Genomic DNA, 22,753 nt, shown 5'->3' with positions numbered 1-22,753 from the left:
CCCAGCACCCGCTATAATTGATTTCAGCACCCCTAAGGGTGCTAGCATCCCAGTTTAGGAAAAGTTGCTTTAGATGTAAGTACCCGCTTTCTTAGCACTCTCTTGTATTGTACCTTTCTCATATATTACCAGAATTGTTCACTCGTTGTTGTGTGTAATTGTATTGTATCTTTCTCATATATTTCCAGAATTGTTCATGTATTATTTATGTTTAGTACAATTGTCATCGTTGTTGTGCGTAATTGTGTACTTTTTGTTATTACAGTTTACTTTCGATGATGTCTTTCTCAAGACGAAACGTTGAGCTCCACAATTACAGGAAAATAAAAGGAAGAATACGAACACAGAGTTTCAGTTCACCCGGTTAATGGCAAATTAATAATCAGGAAAATTGAGAATACGGGGAAAAGCTGAATAACTACCGCAATGTTGTCGTTTTCAACTCTGCTTGCATATCTATCTACCTATCTATCTATCTACAGTATATATATATATATATATATATATATATATATATATATATATATATATATATATATATATACGCCAACTAGAGACGTAACAAGTAAAAGAGTGAGTCCAAGACTTGCGTGCGTGCTAATCTCCCCTCTATCTTTCAAGACCTGTTCCCATTTCAGAGCTGACAAATTTTGTAATTATTAAACTTGCTACTCAAGCCACTGTCTAGGTGCCAGCGAAGACTACAAAGTCGAGAAACAGAGTTAGTATGAGCTTGTATTCACCTTGGTCTTTGAATCACGTGCTGGACTCGTGATCGACAGCTATTTCCCTCCCGAAAGAGAGCTCAGAGCTCGTATGACCGATCTATGGGTAATGCTGTGACCTTACACGCACACACACACCCAACTCCCCGCCTACGAGAGTTGGAGTAACGACTCGAAGCGCGGCGATACTGAATCTATTTCAGACCAGGGCAGGATTCGTGCCCAGACCGCCGTAGCGACAGTCTGAAACTGTACCAAACGCGCCACCGAGTCATGCGTGCATGTACGTATATGTGTCCGTCATTAACCACTGTCTTATATCATATGTTGGATTACCCCTCCGATTAAAAGCTCAGAGTTCATATATGGGTCGATTTTTTGTGCAGTGCTAAATATCGAGAGCAGCACCACTGCACCGTGCAGCCGTGTGTTTGTGTGTGTGTGTGCAAAATATGACTAATCTTCAAACAGGTAGCACAACGAATATGCTTGTGTTTATGGTTCTCCTAGGAAACAGCTGTCATTTTATATTGATTCGGCCAACTAGGGAGGGAGGGTAGGGAGGGGGAGGAAGTAGCATGAGAGTGGGTTGGATAAAGTTTATATATACCGTATATATATATATATATATATATATATATAAATATATATATATATATATATATATATATATATATATATATATATATATATATATATATATATAAATATATATGTGTGTGTGTGTGTGTGTGTGTGTGTGTGTGTGTGTGTGCGTGTGTGTGTGTGTGTGTGTGTGTGTGTGTGTGTGTATGTTTGTGTGTGTGTGTGTATGTGTGTGTGTGTGTGTGTGTGTATGCATATATATATATATATATATATATATATATATATATATATATATGTATATATATATGTATATATATATATATATCAACCAATCAAATCAGCCATCCTGAGTCCACTGCTGAATAAAGGCCTCATTCATAGCATTCCATGATTCACACGACCGCGCCAACATCTGCCACGTCACACCAGCAAACTTCTCTATCTCGTCTCTCCACCTTCTGTCTGGTCTTCCTCTTCCACGCTTCCTATCTCACGGCGTCCACTCAGTAACACACTTGCTCCATCGCTCATCAGTCGTTCGCACTAACTTACCTGCCCAATTCCACTTCCTCTCTTTTACTGCTTCCACAATATATTTCACTCTAGTCTGCTCTCTCACCCAACTTGCTCTCTTTCGGTCTTTCAGCGTTATTCCCATCATTGATCTCTCCATTCTCCTCTGTGCAGTCCTTAGTTTTGTTTCCATTGCCTTCGTTAGTTTCCAAGTCTCACACCCGTAGATTATTGCTGGCAGAATGCATTGATTGTAAACTTTACGTTTCAAACATAGAGGTAGAGAGCCTCTCAGGATCTTATTATACTTACCAAACACTTTCCAACCAATTGTAATGCGTCTCTTTATTTCATTATCATGATCTTTCGTCACTTTCACCATCTGGCCTAAATAATTATACTCTTCAACTTCCTCAAGACTCTCATCATCAATTACAATCTCTTTACTTTGAACTTTCGTATTGAACATTACTTTGGTTTTACTCTTATTCATTTTTAAACCTACTTTGACACTTTCCTTGTTTAGATCACTCAGCATATCTTGCAAGTCTTCTGCTCTTTCTGAAATAAGAATAATGTCATCCGCAAATCTTAGGTAGTTCAAATATTTCCCAACTCAGTCTTCTGAAAATATCTTCCAAGCAAGCTGTAAATAGTTTCGGTGAAATTGTATCGCCTTGCCGTACTCCTTTCTCGATCTTGATCTTTTCTGTATCTTTATGTAGTCGAATTATAGCGGTACTTTTCGCATAAATCTTTTCTAAAACTCTTACGATCTGTTCGTTTGTACCCTGCTTGCGTAGCGAGTTTAGTATTGCTATTTGTTCTACCGAGTCAAAGGCCTTCTCGTAATCTACAAAAGCTAAACACAGAGGTATATTGTATTCTGTCGTTTTCTCGATTAGTTGGTTTATCGCCTGCAAATGGTCTAGAGTCGAATATCCGCTCCTAAAGCCTGCCTGTTCTCTCGGTTGGTTTCCATCTAAAACTTGACTTAGTCTATTTGTAAGGATCTTGGAGAATACTTTATATACATTTGATAGCAAGCTAATCGGTCGATAGTTACTAAGGTCCTTCTGGTCTCCTTTTTTATGAAGCAAAATCACTATAGCATTGCACCACGCATCAGGAACGCTTTCTTGACGTAAGCACTGGGTGTACAACTGAGCTAATTTAATATGAACTAATTTCCCTGCGTCTTTCAACAGATCTATCGATATACCATCTTCCCCAGGTGCTTTTCCTCGTTTCATAGTTTTTAGAGCAAATTCTACTTCTTCTTTTGTAATCTCTGGTACACTACTAACGTCTACACATGAATTTACCGATTCAACTACGGTTTTCGACAAGTAAAGCTCTTGGTAAAATTCTTCTACTCTTTTTACCATCTTGTCTCAACATTTAATTATTTCTCCATTTCTATCTTTCAAACTTATCATTTGCTGTCTTCCTAAAACAGGGGTTCCCAAACTGGGGGAAATTTCCCCCTGGGGTGAAATTTGAAGCTACCACGGGGGAAATAATTATACTACCTACGAACTAAAAAAATCTCTGATGAATTTTCTCATGTCTGAGGGGGAGAGAGAGAGCCTGTTTATCAGTATATATGTATATTTGAAAATGAATTAGTAAATAGTCACAGTGTGTTTTAACTACTCTTTCCCTCATACACATGAAAGGGGGAAATCTGGATGGTTGAACTGGGTGCAAGGGGGAAATGACAGAAAAAAGTTTGGGAACCACTGTTCTAAAGCATGTTTGCGCTCGGTCACTTTAATACTTTTATATATATGTATATATATATATATATATATATATATATATATATATATATATATATGTGTGTGTGTGTATATGTATTTGTATATATACATTTATATACATACATATACATACATACATACATACATATACCAAGGCTCTTCTCCCCCTTACCAGGGGGGTAGCCAAAGAGGACAAGGTACAAAAACATTCCCACCCATTTCTTCTTTTATATATATGTATATATATATATATATATATATATATATATATATATTTATATATGTATATGTATTTGTATATATACATTTATATATATACATATACATACATACATACATACATACATACATACATACATACATATACCAAGGCTCTTCTCCCCCTTACCAGGGGGGTAGCCAAAAAGGACAAGGCACAAAAACATTCCCACCCATTTCATCCCCGAAAACACTCCACACCCCTCCACCCTCCCTCCCATCTTAGCACCTCCTAGATGACGGGTCATCCCTGCACCCTGTCCACTGCCCTGGGTCAGAAGCAGTGTCGCAGGACACAGCACATCCACAGCAAGGCCACTTCATTAAATCGGCGACCCCCCCCTCTCCGTCCCCCCATATAAAGGAGAGGACGGGGAGAAATCCCTTCGGGCTGCGTCAAAAAATTTTGCTCACACACATTACCTCACCCCCATTCCCCCGTCCAATCCACCTCATGCATCACAACATTTTCCATATACAACCATTCTCCATTCACCCCTGTCTTCTGTCCTCTCCCGTCCTTCCTCAACCGACATTCCCCTCTTCCCCAAAGCCCCCTTCACCCCATCCATCCATCTCATCCTAGGACGTCCCCTCATGTTCACTCCCTCCACATCTGCCTTCCATACCTCTTTTACTATTCTTTCTTCACTCATTCTTTCCATGTGTCCAAACCATCCTAATACTCTTTCATCCACCCTATCTCCCAGCTCCCTTTCCACCCCTGTTCTCCTCCTCACTTCCTCATTTCTCACTCTATCTAGCCTAGTAACCCCCACCATACTTCTCAGACACTTCATCTCAAACACATTCAAGTTCCTTCTCTCTTCCTCTCTCATGTTCCATGTTTCTGCTCCATACAGTGCTGTTGGCACAATCACTCCTTCATACAGTCTCCTCTTAGCATCCATTCCCAGATTCCTATTCCTCATCACACTTTTTACACCACCAAGGCATTTACTCGCTTCTCTCAATCTACATTCTACCTCCACCTTCACTCCAGTTGCTCTCCCTTAATGCTCACTTCCAGATTACTGCCACTTTCACCCCTTGTACATCTCATCACCTTACTTTTACCCACATTTATCTTTAGCTTTCTTCTATCACATACTCTCCCAAACTCTGCCACCAGCTTCCTCAATCCCTCCCCCGATCCTGCCACAAGCGCAGTGTCGTCCGCAAACAACAGCTGGCCCTCCCCCCGATATATATACATACATATATATATATATATATATATATATATATATATACATATACATATATATACATATATATATGTGTGTGTGTGTGTGTGTGTTGTGTGTGTGTGTGTGTGTATATATATATATATATATATATATATATATATATATATATATATTTATATATATATATAAAGTGGGTGGGAAGCAGAATTCAAAGACTGGAGTCTTATTTCGAGTTTTATTCTTGACTAGTTTCGCTACAAGCTTGTAATGAAACTAGTCAAGAATAAAACTCGGAATAAGACTTCAGTCTTTCAATTCTGCTTACTACCCACTTGAACTCGTCAGAATGTCTCAACTATATATATATATATATATATATATATATATATATATATATATATAGATAGATAGATAGATAGATAGATAGACAAATTCACCTGGAGTCAGAGATGGGTGTGTTTGTAATATCCCTTGTAAAAATTGTAATTTTCAACATATTGACCAAACTGGTAAAGATTTTAATTTGAGGATAAGTTAGCATAAATATAGCATCAGAACAGGGTAAATATCAAGTGGGTTGTTTATGCACATTAGGGACTTTAATCATTGCTTTGGTTGGAATAAATCTGAAAAAAAAATTCTTAAGTAAAAACATTATAGAGAGGAGTATTATTAAATCTTGTTGTTTCATAAGTACCTTCGAGAACAACATAAATATGTGTGCGGTTTTATACAAATTTGATCATTTCATTACTGATAAAATTGTCGATGGTAGACTTGTAACCTGACCATCCGTGTTGAGCAGATCACAACAGACCTTTTCATGTTCCTTTTATTCTTTTTTTCTGAATGCGTATATTCTCCTTCTTCTCTGTTTATATTGTATCTATGAAGATATCTTGGATAGACGAAAATGTTCTGTCACCAATTTATTTTATTTTATTTATTTATCATCATCATCGTTATCATTATTATTATTATTATTATTACTATTATCATTATCTTTATTATCATTATAATCATTATTATTATTATTATTATTATTATTATTATTATTATTATTATTATTATTATTATTATTTGTATGTATTGTAAATCACGTTTTAATTGTGATTTCATTGCATGCACATTCATTCCTACACGACTCGGTGTCGCGGTTGGTAGAGACTACGATTGTCACCACGATGGTTCGGGTTCGAATTCTGCCCAGCGCTGAAAATTATTTCAGTATCGCTGTGCTTCGAGTTGTTACTACAACTATCGTGGCCGGAGAGTTCGGTGTGTGTGTGCGTGCAAGTTCACAGCTTTACTTATAGATCGGTCATACGAGTTCTGAACTCTCTTCCGGGAGGGAAATAGCTGTAGATTACGAGTCCAACACGTGATCCAAAAGGTCATGGTGCGACTGTGGCGGTAAAGGGAGGCGTGGTGTTGGAGGTAGTATGTAAATTGAGAGAAGCAAGTAAATGCCTTGGGATATATATATATATATATATATATATATATATATATATATATATATATATATATATATATATATATATATATATATTTGTTTCCATGTTTTATGAGTGTTCTCATATAATATGGAAGCATGCATGAGCAATATAACTTAATTCGTTTTGGGAGTAAAAGTAAATTAAGCAGTATAACTATAATTAGAGTTGATTTAAAGTAGGGTATATTTTCATATCTGTATACTTCGGTTTATAAGACAATATTTTTTTGTATTTCGGTTACGACAGCACAACATTTTTATTAAACTTGAAAAAAATGGCTCTTCTAGCTAGAAAGGTTGCCTTAGAGCAGGGGTTCTTAACCTTTTTTCTCCAATTCCCCACTTTTTAGTGAGCCAACTCTCTATTTCCCACGACAGCATCGGTCTTTTACAAATTCGATTTTAACCCATGCAGTGTTTAGTACGTAAATATACAGTGTCGCCACTTTTACCCAAACATGACTTACAATACCTCATATATTGGTTGTTTTTGTTATTAAAACAGTCTGTAAATGGTTGTGATTTGTAAAGTAAGTCAACATTTGGATATAATGTATTAAATTTTGAAGCACTATCGATTATTTGTGGGTGGAAACAAATTCACGAAATGTGACAGCAAGAAGACACCAGAAACAAACAAAAAGAAACAAAAACACATCGATTAAACAAAAAAAAAAAAAGACAGTGGTTCTTCTGTCCGACCGGTCATTCCCCACTTGGCAACTCCGCCATTCCCCACCAGTGGGGAATTCCCCACAGGTTAAGAACCACTGCCCTAGAGAAACCCTGACCCCTGAAGGAACCCCGGTATTTTGAAGAACCCCTGGCCCCTAGAGAAACCCGTGCCTCTAGTGGGACCCCGGGACCCTGGAAGAAACCCGGCCCCCTAGAGGAACCCCGGGCGACTAGAGAAACCTTGGGTCCCTTGTGAAACCCCGGGCCCTTTGAAGAACCCCTGGCCCCTAGAGAAACCCGTGCCTCTAGTGGGACCCCGGGACCCTGGAAGAAACCCAGCCCCCTAGAGGAACCCCAGGCGACTAGAGAAACCTTGGGTCCCTTGTGAAACTCGGCCCTTTGAAGAACCCGGACGACTAGACTGCCCAAAGACCCCCCCAAGCCCTCTGGAGCAACACCGTTTCCTGGAGAAATCCCGGCACAAAATGGGGTCATTAAGCCTGGTATGAAGTTCTTCAGTCTCTACGTTGTTTTGTTTTGTTTTCTGTCGATCGTAGTTATGCTATTCCGCCTGTTATATATGAATTGCTTGCATGATACTTTGTCCCCATACTAACCCATTGTTACGTCACACCGGCCAGTAATGAACCGAATATTCTATTCCCCTGTCCCAAATTAGAAAAAAAAATAAAGACTTATATTGAATTTCCATAAAATAGGGTGATCACGTGGTTGTAATAGTAATACCGCCATTAGTCCCCTACGAATATAATGTATAATTTTATATGGTAAACACTTTACAATTCCAAGGTCCACAGAAGTACGTACTATGTATTATAAATCATGTTGTATGCTTTTACTTTTTCTGTAATTTCTGTAACACATGATTATTCTTCATGTGGACAGCAGTGACTAGTAGTGCAAATTTCAATTTCTGGATTCTAAAATACAGACAAAAGAAGGAAGCTGTTTAAGTACGTTCCATGAAACATTTCTTCTGTTCATGTATTCCAAATAATATCTATAGCATAGACGCTTTCTCAGTCCCATTTACCAAGTTTTTGACTAATTTACCATACATATAGTTTGTGTTTTCCAATGCACCTTACAATTAATGTCTTGCGCCTTTTGCCCATTATGTGTTTGTATATTTGCATTCGTCCATGCAATTATTTCCAGTATCTTTTCTCCATTGTGACTTAACATACATGATGAAACACAATGGCAAAAGCCGACAAGACTGTGAGAATAAACACCGTGTGAGATCGAAACCTTTATTGGTACGACGTTTCGCTTGTTACAGCTTTTTCAAGTACAGACATGGCAAACACTCTGAGTATATATAGGCCGACGGGGAAGGAACTGGTAATCTCTCCCAGTTCCTTCCCCGTCGGCCTATATATACTCAGAGTGTTTACCATGTCTGTACTTGAAAAAGCTGTAACAAGCGAAACGTCGTACCAATAAAGGTTTCGATCTCACACGGTGTTTATTCTCACAAACATACATGATATTCAACATCAAAAGTTGTGCGTGTGTTTCACCACTATAGTCTTGGACTCGCCATCGACAGACATTACCCTCCTGGGAAAGAGCTCAGAGCTCGTATAATCGATCTATGGGTATTACTGTGACCTTACACGCGCACACACACCCAACTCCCCGACCACGAGGGTTGGAGTAACGACTCGCAGCGCAGCTATACTGAAATTATTTCAGCCCCGGGCGGGATATGAACCAGGACCGCTGTGACACCAGATTAGGTCGCTACCACTGCGCCATCAAGCCACAGGTGTCTGTGTGTGTGTGTGAGCTGATTAGTCATGCCAGAATTTTGCCGTCAAAACAGAAAAATGGTTTATAGCTGAGTTAGAAGGGCTATGTGTAAAGAAACAAGGAAACCTGATACTAGCCAATTAATTATAATTATTAAAGGGGAAATGTTTTTGCTGCAGTGGCCCTGGTATGATTAAAAATATAAAGAACAGGCAGGGAGGAAGGAATTTTAGGTGTAATAAAATAGGTTTTATGCTGCTAGTCGCTGTCAAGAAGAGAATTCAGGGAACTTCTAATGTTTAGGGGATCCGCCGTGGCTCGGTTGTAGCGCGCGCATTTGATAAACGCGTGGGGATTTCGGCGTCGGTTCGAATTGATTTGCAGTTCTACATTCAAGTACTGGGTTTGGTGAGAGAAACTATGAGTTGTCTTTGCTTTGATATTCCACTCTCTCTTACAAACAAATACAACCTCTGAGGAAAACTCGGGGAGTTGACAAAATTCTAATAATTTGTATATTATTTACAAGTGGTGCCATTGCTGATCGGAAGGCTTGTCGAGTCGGTTGGCGGGGGTCTATTGTCCTAGCAGGTGTTAGCCGAGAGGCCAACTACTCAGGACATTGTTCAGGTCCGGAGACAATGACGCTAGAGTTAACGCTCACTCCATATGCGTGCGTGCGCGCGTGTGCACGCTGGACATCTAAAGGGTTGATTATTGCTTTCAACCATGCAACGAATTCTGGCCGCGTCGGAGAGGTAGGTTTGGCATCCACCTTGATTAATTGGCTCCGACCACTGCTCACTCACCTCGCACCTGTGGTGTCTTGGTGACGTCACTACAGCAAAGTCTGTTCTGTTTCGGAGCACCTGCGAGGTTGAGATCGGAGCCGGTACTAACCCTTCAAACCACGGGATGATGATGATGATTATTACATATACATACATATACCAAAGGCTTTTTCCCCCTACACGGGGGGTAGCCAAAAAGAAAAAGGCATAGAAACCACTCCCACCCATACCATTTCCTATATATTCCACTCCCCTCCACCCTCCCATATTGGCATTATCACTATTATTATAATTATTAATGAAATTAATAAATAAATCTACTCAGTAGTATGCAGCCGATACTTTAGGGTCTATATGGGGTGCCCCTATGCACCAGAGCCACACATCGTTTTGTCTGTGTAAGAGGAAATATCTATTCACAGAGAAATGATGCTACTTTATCATACTGTGACTGTTTCTCCAATATCGCCAACCACATAAAGTGCCTAAGTCATTTGTCCAACTTTTCAGGAAATCGAAAAAAAAAATCGTTTTTCTATTTTATAAATGTACGTAATGTTCCTCCTAACATAGTTTTAACCTACTCAGACACTAAATAAAACATTGAGTATTGTACCTCAAGGAGCAATAAAAAATTGATAAAAAAAAAATAAAAAAAAACAAAACAAAAAAACAAAACAGAAATTGACGAAAAATTACTAGGGTAATTTCTTTACGAGGGTGACGATATGCTGTACCCCTCACTCTTGATACTGTCCTGTAGTACTTCTCTGAATATTTATTTCCACTTTTGCCAAACCCCGTGGCAGAGAATGAATACGAACACCGACTGTTCCCAATTGAGTTGTAAAAGGCAACTACAATGGGAGGAACGATAGAACTAGGCATAGGAGGGTCTGGGAGTTTTCCAACCAGAATCCTACGGTTTGGTTCTTTTAATATGCATGGGTGTAGTACAGATGAGAGTAAAAGGAGATAGGCAGTATGTGAGAAGAAAGTGAAGAGATAGGTAAGCGTGTGGTGGAGTGAAAGGTTTCTTCAAGGTTAATATGGATGAAGGTGAAACTGAGAAGGGAGATGTGGGTCTTTGTAGGTGCATATGGGCCTGATAGAAAAGTGTAGAGGAAATGAGGATTTTTGGATATATTTAAATGAGTGCATAGAGGGTTTAGGGAGAAATGTCAATGCAGTGGTATTGGGAGATCTAAGTGCTAGGGTAGTAGATGAACTAATAAACGGAGTTATTGGGAAGTGTGGTGTGCAAGAAAATATTGTACTGGATAATTGTGTTTAGGGAGTTGATGATAGCTAACACAATGTTTAGGAAGAAAGTCAAGCATAAGTACACATGGGAAAGGGTAATGGATGGAAGGGTGGTAGACAGGGCTTTAATGGACTATATAGCGGCTGTCACGTCCTTAGCGTAAATAGAATCCTGTGGTTCCGCTGTGTCACGCCCTTGTGTGAATAAAGTCTCCTGTCTGTATTTTAGGCATCCCTTGTTTGAATATGTATAATGTATATTATGTGTATTTCTTAAAATGTTAAACATTGTGCAATACCCATCTGTTGGGGGTGCACTTATACATACTGTCAGATGACGCCAAGCTCAGAAATGTTACATAATTTGGCGCAAAACTTATTCTGCTTTCCCATTGGTTGGTGTTTAACCTACTTTGGATATGTTTTGGCATCCTGGGAACGGTAAGCATCTATTCCCAGGCTATAAAAGGCAAAGTGGAGAGCGACCCAAGAGAGTCAATAGAGAAGAGAAGCAGAGAACCAGAATGTGAAAAAACAGATAAGACATGAAAAGAAGCAGACACCCAGGGCCCATCTGAATCTACATAGAAATTATTCTATATTTGACTACAACTCTTCTAAACAAGTGTATACGTCACCATATGCATGGTGAACAATATCACACTCACTCACCGGACTCCTTGGCGCCAGACCACGTCCGTTCGAATTGCTGAGTGGACATCTTAACAGCCTAGCATACCACCCCGAGCACACACACGAACTCACGAACACACACACATAGTGGATGCCATCAGACATAACACACGGAAACATTACATATAAACAAGCCACCCCCCTGGATATATAATTAGTATTTATAACCAAGAGACCAATAGGTAATTAGTGCAGTTGCCCCACCCATGTGGGACAACGGACTAACAAGACATTATTGTTAACTCCACGATGGAAGGCAACTCGAGAAGTGCTGACCTTCACACTTCCGGAGATCAAAACTCCACCGCAGGAGCCGAGGAGCGGTCGGTTCTTGTGACGTAACCTAGAGTTAAATTGTGTACGAGTGTAAATTTTAAGTCTTAGACATTGTTAAGAATAAACCAGAAAAACTCAAAGGTGTGTGGCAAGTAACCCTTCCTGGGAATGATGTAACCATCCGTTACATAATTTGGTGCAAGTAACCCTTCCTGGAGACCATGTAACGATCCCGTTACACAAGTCCTTTGGACCACAACAATTACCCCATCTCCATGCAAAGTGTAAAGCCTCCTTGTTTTTCTGAATTGTTTTGGACATCTCCACACTGCTGCTGGACTAAGTGCGACTTGACACTCTCTTATTTCTCAACTATAAAACATCAATCTCTTACGTGTTTCCAACTACCAGAAGTTATCGTGCATCAGCCTGTAATCAAACAACCCATTTGTTCTTGAGAGTTGGCCCAAACGGCTTTCCGTTGGTGTGATTTCTAGCAACCAGAATCAAGACTCGCCTACACCATAATCAAGACTTCATTTCACCCACCTGTTCTTATGTGCTGTATACAAGCGTACACCCAGCTACTCTACATGGTAATGAATTATCCATTTATGATTCATGCAACATACACTGCTATTCTTTCTTATTCTATGTCCATTTATTTATTTATTATTTTTATTTTATTTATGTATTTATTTAATTTATATATATATATATATATATATATATATATATATATATATATATATATTTTTTTTTTTTTTTTTTTTTTTTTTTTTTTTTTTGTGTGTGTAAATAATAAGTAATTTTCATGAAGAGTTTAATTATCCTACCTGAACTCTCTGCCACTCATCTGACCTGCAGTGGTAAGAGGAAGATGGACATAGTATTTTAGGGAGTTGCTCAATGTGGAGGAAGATGGTGAGGGAAAGATTGCTGGAGTAGGCGGCACTAAGAAAATGACTGATAGATGAGGAAAATGGGGACAAATAAGAAAAAATTGGGTGAAAGCAGTTATTAAAATGATGAGAGCAGGTAAGGCACCTGGGTTAGATGGGTGTCATGCAGAGTGTCTAAAAAAAGGGAGGTATAGCTATGATGGACTGGCTGGTGAGGTTGTTTAATGTTTGCCTAAAAGAGGATAGTGCCAGAGGAATGGAAGAGTGCCTGTATAGTCCTGCTTTACAAGGGCAAAGGGGACAAATGTGAATGTAGTAACTTCAGAGGGATCTTTTTGTTGAGTATAGTTGGGAAAGTTTATGGGAGGGTTCTGACAAGATTAGGAGAGGAACAGAAGGAGTAATTGGTTAGGAACAGAGTAGGTTTAGAAAAGGTTCGGGTTACAAGGATCAGATTTTTGTGGTAAGACAAGTATGTGAGAAAACTTTAGCAAAGGGTAAGGATGTTTTTTGGGCTTTTATAGATTTGGAAAAGGATGACGACAGGGTAGACTGGAAGGCACTGTGGGAGAATTTGCAGATATATGGGATAGGAGGAAAACTATTAAGTACAGTCAAGAGTTTTTACAAGAGTAGTAGAGCCTTGTTAGAATTGGAAATAGAGCAAGTGGTTTGAGGTAAAGTTGGGACTTCACCAAGGGTGTGTCATGTCGCCATAGCTGTTCAATGTGTACACAGATGGGGTGGTGTGGGAGGTAAATGCAAGGGTTATGGGCAGGTGTGTTGGAGATGGTTGAAGAAAATGGAGAAAAGTGGGAGATAAGCCAGTTGTTGTTTCCTGACATCACTGTGTTTGTAGCAGGATCAGAGGAGGGATTAAGAAAGTTAGTGATGGAGTTTGGGAAGGTGTGTAAGAGGAGAAAGTTGAAGGTAAATGTGGGTAAAAGATGATGAGATGTACGAGGGGAGAAGACAGCAGCAATTTGGAAGTGAATATTAAGGGAGACAGGCTGAAGGAAGTGGATAGCTTTAGATACTTGAGTGTGAATGTGGTAGGAAAGGGAGGAGTGGAGGTAAATTGTAGATTGAAAGAGGCGAGCAAATGCCTTGCGGGATTAAAAAGTGTAATGAGAAATGGACACTTGGGAATGAATGCTGAAAAGAGATTGTATGAAGGGGTGATTGTACTGGTGGTGCACAAACATGGAGTATAAGAAAGAGTTTAAACGTGTTTGAGATGAAATGTCTGAGAAGTATGGTAGGGGTTACTAGGCTGGATAGAGTGAAAAACAAGGAGGTGAGGAGGAGGAGAGTTGGGGTGGAAAAGAAGATGGGAGATAGAGTTGATGAAAAATTATTGGGATGGTTTGGACACATGTAAAGAATGAGTGAAGATTAGTAAAAGAAGTGTGCAAAGCAGAGGTGGATGGAATGAACTTGAGGGAATGACCGAGGATGAGATGGGTGGATGGGGTAAAAGGGGCTTAGAGAAAGAGGGGGTTATCTGTTGAGGAAGGGAGAAGACAGAATATAGGGTTGAGTGTAGAATAGTTGTGTATGAATGATGCTGTGATGCATGGAAGGGAATGGGTGGGGAATTGGGGTGGTTAGGGAATGGTTATGTGTGAATGATATATTGATGCAGCACAAAGGGATTTCTCTCCATCTTCTCTTTTTCTGCATGAGGGTGCATAAATTGGGGGGGGGGGATTGTGAATTAAATGAAATAGCCTTGCTGAATTGCTTCTGACCCAGGGCAATGGGCAAGATGCAGGGAATATCGGTTAACAAGGAGGAACCAAGAAAAGGAGGGAGGGGTGGTGAATGGGAGCGGAGTGGGGATGAAATGGGTGGGAGTGTAATTATACCTTTTGACTTTGGCTACCTCCCTCATAAGGGGGAAAAAGGCGTGGTATATGTTTCATTGAAGTCTATTGAGCAAAAATAGCCAATATTCAAGCTGCTGTAAGTCCCCATCTATTTGTACTTATGATTTGGCATTTTATTCTTAAAGAAAGTATTGGGAATGGTTATAATTATCAACACACTAAATATGTGTAGGTTCAGTGGTCATGTTTTTTCTTTACTGGTAAATTTACCCCCACAGAATTTTTTAACTGTATATAACATAAATCCTTCTAGCAATTCTAGTATTCAACACATCATAATAAACCATGTTCAGAATAAAGAACAAACTGTTAGCTTTCAAACAAAAAAAAAAAGAATCACGCAACTGGACCAAAATTTGTCAGTAGTAATACTTTAATTGACACTTTATATATATATATATATATATATATATATATATATATATATATATACATATATATATATATATATATAGCTATATATATACCTATATATATATAGATATATATACATATATATATATATATATATATATATATATACACATATATATATACAATACCTCCTCTCATTAACGGACTAAAAGGGGGGTAAAGGTGTCCGTTGATGTGAATAATCCAGTGATTTGGAGTGGTTTTTGGGTGGCATAGTGATTGCACGCACTAAACAACAGCACCAAAACCACTGAAAACATGGCGAAAACACCGCAAACATAGCTAATTAACGTACGTTAATGAGAGGTCTCACTGTATATATATATATATATAAAATAAAGAAAATGGATTTTGTTTACCTTGGATTTTTCACTCCAGACATCAGTATAATGGGCATGATTGGTGAAATATGCAGATAAATAATTAAATAATTATTCAAGTAAATCAAGGCATTCAAAGTAAAGGGCTACCAACCTCTCTTCATGTTTCCTCTCATATGCCTGATTTTCTTCCTTTCTCTACTGCAGCCCTCTTCTGTTTTGATAGTCTAGGCACTTCTAACACTTAACAGTTTGTAGGCTGTAGGAAACTAAGCGGAACCAAAAGAAACGTGGTGGATAGGAAATATCAACACAACCATGTGGACCATGCATGTGTCCCTACTCACGTTGTAGTAGGAACTGATGCACTCTCCCTCCTCTCTTTCTCACACAAACACACCACAGAGTTCCTGTCAAAAACGTTAACTAGTCAAGATGATGATGATTCAAATCCTGTTCAGGGCGAGTTGAACTCTGGGCATGGTTCATTAATTCCATGCTACAAAGTCCACTGTGAGGGGCATTGTTCTAGCCTCCTGATAGTGGGGAGTTTGTGACTTTAAACCAAATCATCAAAAGGACAAGGTAAGAAAAATGCTGTAGTCAAAATAGTAATGAGCTAGATACATGTAGTCATGTGTTCTGATCCCAGGGTTATCATAATATGTTCTTATTGAAATGATAATTATTCATAGCAAAAATCACTGTATCAGTTTAAAATTTCAGGACGTTGTTGCCAACACTTGAAAATATTTTTCGTCAAGTTTCCAATTTTTTTCATAATTTTTTATTTTCTACATCTGTACTAAGTATCTGGATTGATTGACACATGAGGAATATAGGGTTTAAGGACAGCAATAAAAAACATAAAAACACATTTTTGGTTGCTCCATGTTTACATCAAAAACATACCATTTCAACAAATCACAAACATCATTAATCAAATATAACTCAATGAAACTGCTTTGCAGATGATTGGATTTGGATCACCTCTTTAAATGAAATGACCTGGAAGATATCAAAAGAAATGCTGTGCATAAAATCACCTTTTGTTTTCACCTATACATGTCTTAAAGGGTAAAGACAAATAATCTTGCCATCCTGTCTTCTCCCTCCTCCCTTATATATCAGAAATCTTCATTTCATTTTACTCTTATTTCAAACTATATTCTCAGACATCATCTCTTCTGTGAGTGAGCTCCATCTTTTAGATGTCCTATCTGGGAAGCGTAATTTTAAAACACTTTTTCTGTCATTTCTCTACACTTAGCTTTGGGGCTTTGCGCTGTAGTTACTATTTACTGGACACTGCAATCTTTGTTTAATGGACTCATGGCAGGTACCTGCACATGGTGGTTCTGCAATATGGACAGGAAAGCTGCCCATTTTCAAAACCCATCAACCATCTCACCTCCATGAAGAAGTGAAGCCCTCTGGGGCCGACACCTATTCTCCAGACTGGTATGATATAACAGGTACCTGCAAGATGTGGTCCAACAAGATGGACTTCAGAGAGAATCATCTCCTTGTTGCCAACCTTAAAAAAGCCCATCAACACCTTAATCTTCATTTGGAGATATAGCCTTGAGGGGGCAGTGTTGATGCTTGGTCTGAACCACACCAACAATCTCTGTCAACTTAGTTTCTTAAATTTTTGCATACAAGAAGAACTGACAACTGTTGTTGTTGTTGTCGTTCCCCTAGACTGTCTGTCCGAGCAGTCCCGTCTCCCCAAGGAATGCTACACCCGAAACTGGGTTTTCCCACAAATCCTTTATAGAGTGTATGTTGTGTTGTTTGCGTGCATGATTGTGTATAATGCAGTCTTCCATTATGTGTTGTATGGTATGGGGTGAAGTGTTGCATCCTGGGCAGCTGTTCACTGTTGATTACCCCCCCTCATTTCCTATTACTACATGCCAGTGACATAAAAGCAATCCCATACCAATACAGTAAAAACAGCAGTTCAACATTTCCTAGAAAGATCTTCAGTAGGGCCCAAGATATATTGCCAGTCTCTGTGAGGAGGAAGTTTAGTCATTGAAACTTAAGGTGATACTTATTCTCATCATACTATATCAAGAATGATTTAATAATTGTATCACCTAATCTATAAAAGGTATCTGAAGAACTATAAATTTAAAATAGCAAGAACACTGAAAACTTCACGTACAGGCCCAAAAACTGACTCCTAATAATTCTCTCCTGGAGGCCTATGCACCTCACAAACGTTTGGCAACTTTTGGACTAACAATGAAAAAATAAAACAGGGAAGATTGTATTACTTTGTAAAAGTGTAGCATAGAGAGATTTTGGATACACAAGGAAAATTAGATCCAGGAGGTAACGACTGCAATGTAAGGACACGAGACCAAACTAGTATGTATCACACAGATCTTTTTATTCAACTTCCCGAACAGGACAATTGAAAAGTGGAATGAACTGTCACTGGTGACAATGATTACTGTTTATGCATTTTCAGACTAAGGTATGATTAGATGAGGACACCCTAAAGGTTAGGAGTAAAATGAATATGGACATCGAGAGCACCTATCTCTGTTATGCAAGACACACGTACATATGCAAAACCCTTACTGACTGACGTAGGTCTTTGAAGAAGAAGCAATGAAAAAGAAATATTAGCATTTGATGCTAGATGATTTCCATACAGCAGTAAGGTGATCTCATATTGTGAAACACTTATCTATGTTGGGGATCTATGGGCATTCAAAGGGAAGAAAGAGCTGAGGTGGTAAGGACTCCCTAACCTACAGTGAATAAAGTTAAAAAAATTCACAGAACTGAAAAGAATAATTTAGGCAGGAGTTATTTCACCTGTAAATATATGACTACAACCAGGATCATTCGTTGACAGAACATGATTTCTTCTTGAAGTGTAAACTCAAATGTACAGTATTAACCTTCTCTAATTCACTTACGCTTTACCTATATTCATCCTTAGCGTCTTGATATACCTTCATTCTTCAACATAAGATATTAATTCCACCATGAAATATTGAGATTTTCATTTATTCCATCCAAACTATTACAATTGTCAAATTTCTAGATTTCAATTAGAAAACAGTAGAGCAAAACAACTGTAAATGGCTGTTTTGTTTCGTTTTCTTGTTGTCATGAATAATTTTGAGGTGCTTACACTGTGAATTACTTCCTGTGGCTGAGAATTTTCATTTTGCCTGATATGCTCCCATGACAAGCAAAAGTGACAGTTACTTACATCAATGGGGATCAAATTATAGCCTTGAACTTGGGCAGCAGTGATGAACCTGAACAAATCACAATGACATATAGAATGCTTAGATATATGTTAGTACATGTGATTACTTCAATATAACTGTATATCATCTTTTGGTGTATGTTTGACTTGATGAAACAGCTTTTTCATACATTTTTTGCTGTCCTGGTTCAAATAACTTCATATTTATATTCCTATACAGACAAATTCTACTAAAAGCACATCTGCAAATATAACATTCATATCAACTTATGTAAAGATTATATGTACACAGAATTTACACCCTCTACTCATTACCTTGTAATTTCCTAAGGTAAAATAAATTATATCCTCTTGAAAACTTTGAGCCAATATAGAACTATACAAAATGTGACTTTGTTTTTCTTAACATGTTACAAATTTGTCAAATTATGAAGCAGCTCCAACATAACAAATTATATAGATCATATGAACAGCTTGGAATGTCGGTTTTGGCATCATTCAACTAAATACCAAGAAAATGCATTAGCACGATTTATGCACTTGATGGATTCGCTATACGTGACTAAGGATAAGTATTTATAATTTGCTACATTAGCTAGAAATGACTTGAAAATTTTTTTCCACAATAATTCACAACAAATCATAATTTGATATCAGATTTTCTAATTCTGCTGCAGATATACATTAAGCAAAGTACTGGACATGCAGGAGGAACAGATGCTAAAAGCCTCCGGGTAAAATATGATAAATTCAACAACTTGACATCTGCATGACGTCATAAGTGTAGCTGTCTTCTCTTTAGCACAAGTTCAGCTCCTCATCATCACTCTGTAATCAAGGAAAAAATAAAAATAAATAAATAAGATAATTAAATTAATATAATCTGAATCATGACTTATCAATTAATTACCTTAATTCTCTCAATCCATCATTCCATTATCCCAAATTTCTCTTACAGTAGACCCAAGACTCTCAGGCAAGTGGCATTGGCCACTGGAATGGCCTAAATCACTCAACCCCTTGAGTACCGGATGTGTGTTTTGTGACACCTGCGTGTCATGGCTGAGTGCACCCGCCAGGAACCGAGCGTGCTCCCCGTGACATGAACGTGTCACAGTTATAAGCTGTGTGTACTGAGGGCTCTCAAGGCCTCGGTTTCTGGGTTATTTCTACCCACGTGGTGGCAAATGTCTGTGTTTACAAACATAAGGCTCCAGCCATTCGTGGGACAGTTTGAAACATTTGTTTACGTAAGGTTGATGGGTCGGTAACGAAGGGGTTAAGAGATATTGTGTTGTTGAGTCAGTTTCGAGTAGGGCAGTGTAGGAAGAGGTGTCCTGTCTTATAAGTGGTGAATGCAACAAAGGGAATCTAATTTTGTAGATAGGAATATTATACATATATACAACTGATTGTTAACCTCTTCAATACGAGTCAAATATTTGCGTGCACATCAGGTTGCCTGATGTATGATGATGCATCGCAATATGTGCATTACAAAATGTAAAGTTACTGCGGTTATTCTTGTTCTCTCTCACACTAAACATTAATAATCACAGGAAACACGATCAAGTCTGTTCACAGAATATGTGGGTCAGTCAGCTATGATGCATACATAGGGGTCAGTGTATTCAAGAGGTTAAGATCTTCCTGCAGTATCTCGGCATCTCCTGACCTAATTTGGCATCAATACTAATACCATTGTCCAAGTTGTTTATATACATAATAAATAACATGGGACCCAAAACAGACTCCTGGGGAACTCCACTATTAACGCTCCCCCACTTGGATTTGACTCTGTTAATGTGACCTGCTGTTTTCTGTCACTGATCCATGCTCTAATCCATTCAAACACTTTTCCTCTTATGCCATGGGCTTTGACTTTATTTAGTAGTCTCTGGTGGGGTACCTTGTCAAGTGCTTTGCTAAAGTCAAGATAAATAATATTGTAACAATCACTGTTATCTAATGCCTAGTAGACATTAGTGTAAAAAGATAGATTATTTACACATGACTTGCCCTTGGTGAACTTATCTTGTGAGTCATGAATCAAATATGTCTCTTGATGTGATCTCTTGTACTATAAGCAATTACTGATTCAAACATTTTATCTATAACTGACACCAAAGTGATTGGCTTGTAGTTGTATATTGACACTTTGTCATTCTTTTATGAAAACAGGAACAGCATTTGTCTGTTTCCAAGAAATGGGCAACCATTTTTGGAGGTTTATGATTTTAAATAACTGTTAAATAATCAAGAAAAACTACACAAAACAAAACATTAGAAATGATGATTAGATGCACTAAAACCACCCCATTAGAATATTTACTCTTACACCAAAATCCTTCGCACAGAGCACAATTCTCTATGAGAACCCTCAATCATTCCTATCCATCCCATGACATAACACAAGCACAACCAATTGGAGAGAAAATGAGAGGAAAAAAATACTACTTATACATCTACTACAAACTACCACCTACACCTTGGAATACATTCATACAAAAGAAGCACTCCAAGACTAACCCAAGTCTATACTTCATTTAACTTCCCCAGACATCAGCCCAACCAAAATATCCTTCCCATGACAAATAAGACTCAAACTAGCATGACTATATGTGGGCCATAACCCAGGATTGAAACAGTACCAACAGTGATGGCTAGGCCACAGAATCAAACTGCCCCAGATGCAATGACCACACAGTAGACATAGACCATGTCCTACACTGCCCTACTCTTGTCTTGCATTGACAACCACACAATATCTCTTCCTTGAGTGAAATGTGGGTCAATTTAATGGCCACTGTGAGTTACCTGGGAGACACGGGTCTCCTGCAAGAAACCTGGAGCAACAGACTGATTGAATGATTGAGAGAATTCTTACTGATAAATAACTGAATACTTAGACCACAAAAAATCCTTTGTCCAAACCTTGATTGATGCATCTCCAACGCCCTTTGCCAAGTCATCCATTTCTCCAGAGTCCTTCGGCTTCTTCTAAATCATGAAAGAGAAAACATCAAATTACTCTCCAGACAAATATTCCTTGAAGTAAAGTTACATTTGTTTTATTCACTTTGATGTAAGGGAAGAAGGAAAAGATAGAAAAAAAAAAATATATATATATATATATATATATATATATATATATATATATATATATATATATATATATATATATATATATATATATATATATATATATATATATATATAATAATAATGATAAATAAAATAAGTAAATAAACAAGAACTTACCTGTGAGGATCCTTTGGGTACTTGTAAATCTCTAGCAAGCTTTGCATATTCGATGTCCATATGCTTTATGAATGGAGAGTTTAGAGCTTTTCTTGCCTGGTCTCCGTCGTCCTCATCGTAGGCTTCGAGCAACGACCCGAGAGTTCGTACCTGCATTTGAAAGAAAATTATAAACATCATACTGGTACTTACAGTAACACTATTTCAAAGGAGTTAAAACAATTTTTTGTGATGGTTACTGAATGAGTTGAGTTCACATGTTGCTACTCGTGGTGGAGGTTGGGAGGGATGGTATTTCAAATCCAGGAAAGGAGCAATGCTCGTTGGGTCCCATCTCCTATTCTCTAATCTTCTGACATACCTGGACTCAAATTCATATACAGTTCCAAGTTAATCTATATCTTTGATTTCCAATTATCATATTTAGATTTGAACTCATGTATTGTTTGAGCTTGGGCTTACAGAATGTCTGATCTGGTAGAAGGGATATTGAGAGTGGATGTAATGTAGTAAGAGAGGAGAATGGAGGTAAGGCACAGAGGTGCTGACCAATGTGGATAGATAGTGACAACGAGCAGGGGTCACCAATAACAGCTGGAGATAAAACCAAAGCCCTCACACTTCTAAGGCATTGCTAAAGTAAATATGCAACAATGGAACACACATTACATAAATCACTGTCTCCTGTTAAATGTTATTAATACAAGTGAACCCAAACCC

General features: G+C 38.2%; 1 protein-coding gene across 1 annotated transcript in view; it reads right to left on the bottom strand.

Moving 5' to 3' along the window:
- Positions 1–16,405: 16,405 nt before the first annotated feature.
- The window catches only part of gammaSnap1 (gamma Soluble NSF attachment protein 1), a 43,283-nt gene continuing 36,935 nt past the window's right edge, over positions 16,406–22,753 (bottom strand). The window contains exons 9-11 of the mRNA XM_076200895.1: positions 22,034–22,183; positions 21,707–21,772; positions 16,406–19,600 (exon numbers count right to left, since the gene is read on the bottom strand). Of these exons, the coding sequence (XP_076057010.1) occupies positions 19,571–19,600; positions 21,707–21,772; positions 22,034–22,183 (246 nt within the window). The 3' untranslated portion in view covers positions 16,406–19,570. The remainder of the gene's footprint in view (positions 19,601–21,706; positions 21,773–22,033; positions 22,184–22,753) is intronic.

The sequence above is a fragment of the Oratosquilla oratoria genome, chromosome 17, assembly GCF_046742065.1.
Source record: "Oratosquilla oratoria isolate Oo_2021 chromosome 17, ASM4674206v1, whole genome shotgun sequence".
In the NCBI taxonomy this organism is placed as follows: Eukaryota; Metazoa; Arthropoda; class Malacostraca; order Stomatopoda; family Squillidae; genus Oratosquilla; species Oratosquilla oratoria.
The sequence above is the reverse complement of the archived record's forward strand: the minus strand, read 5'-3'. Positions and strand labels throughout refer to the sequence as shown.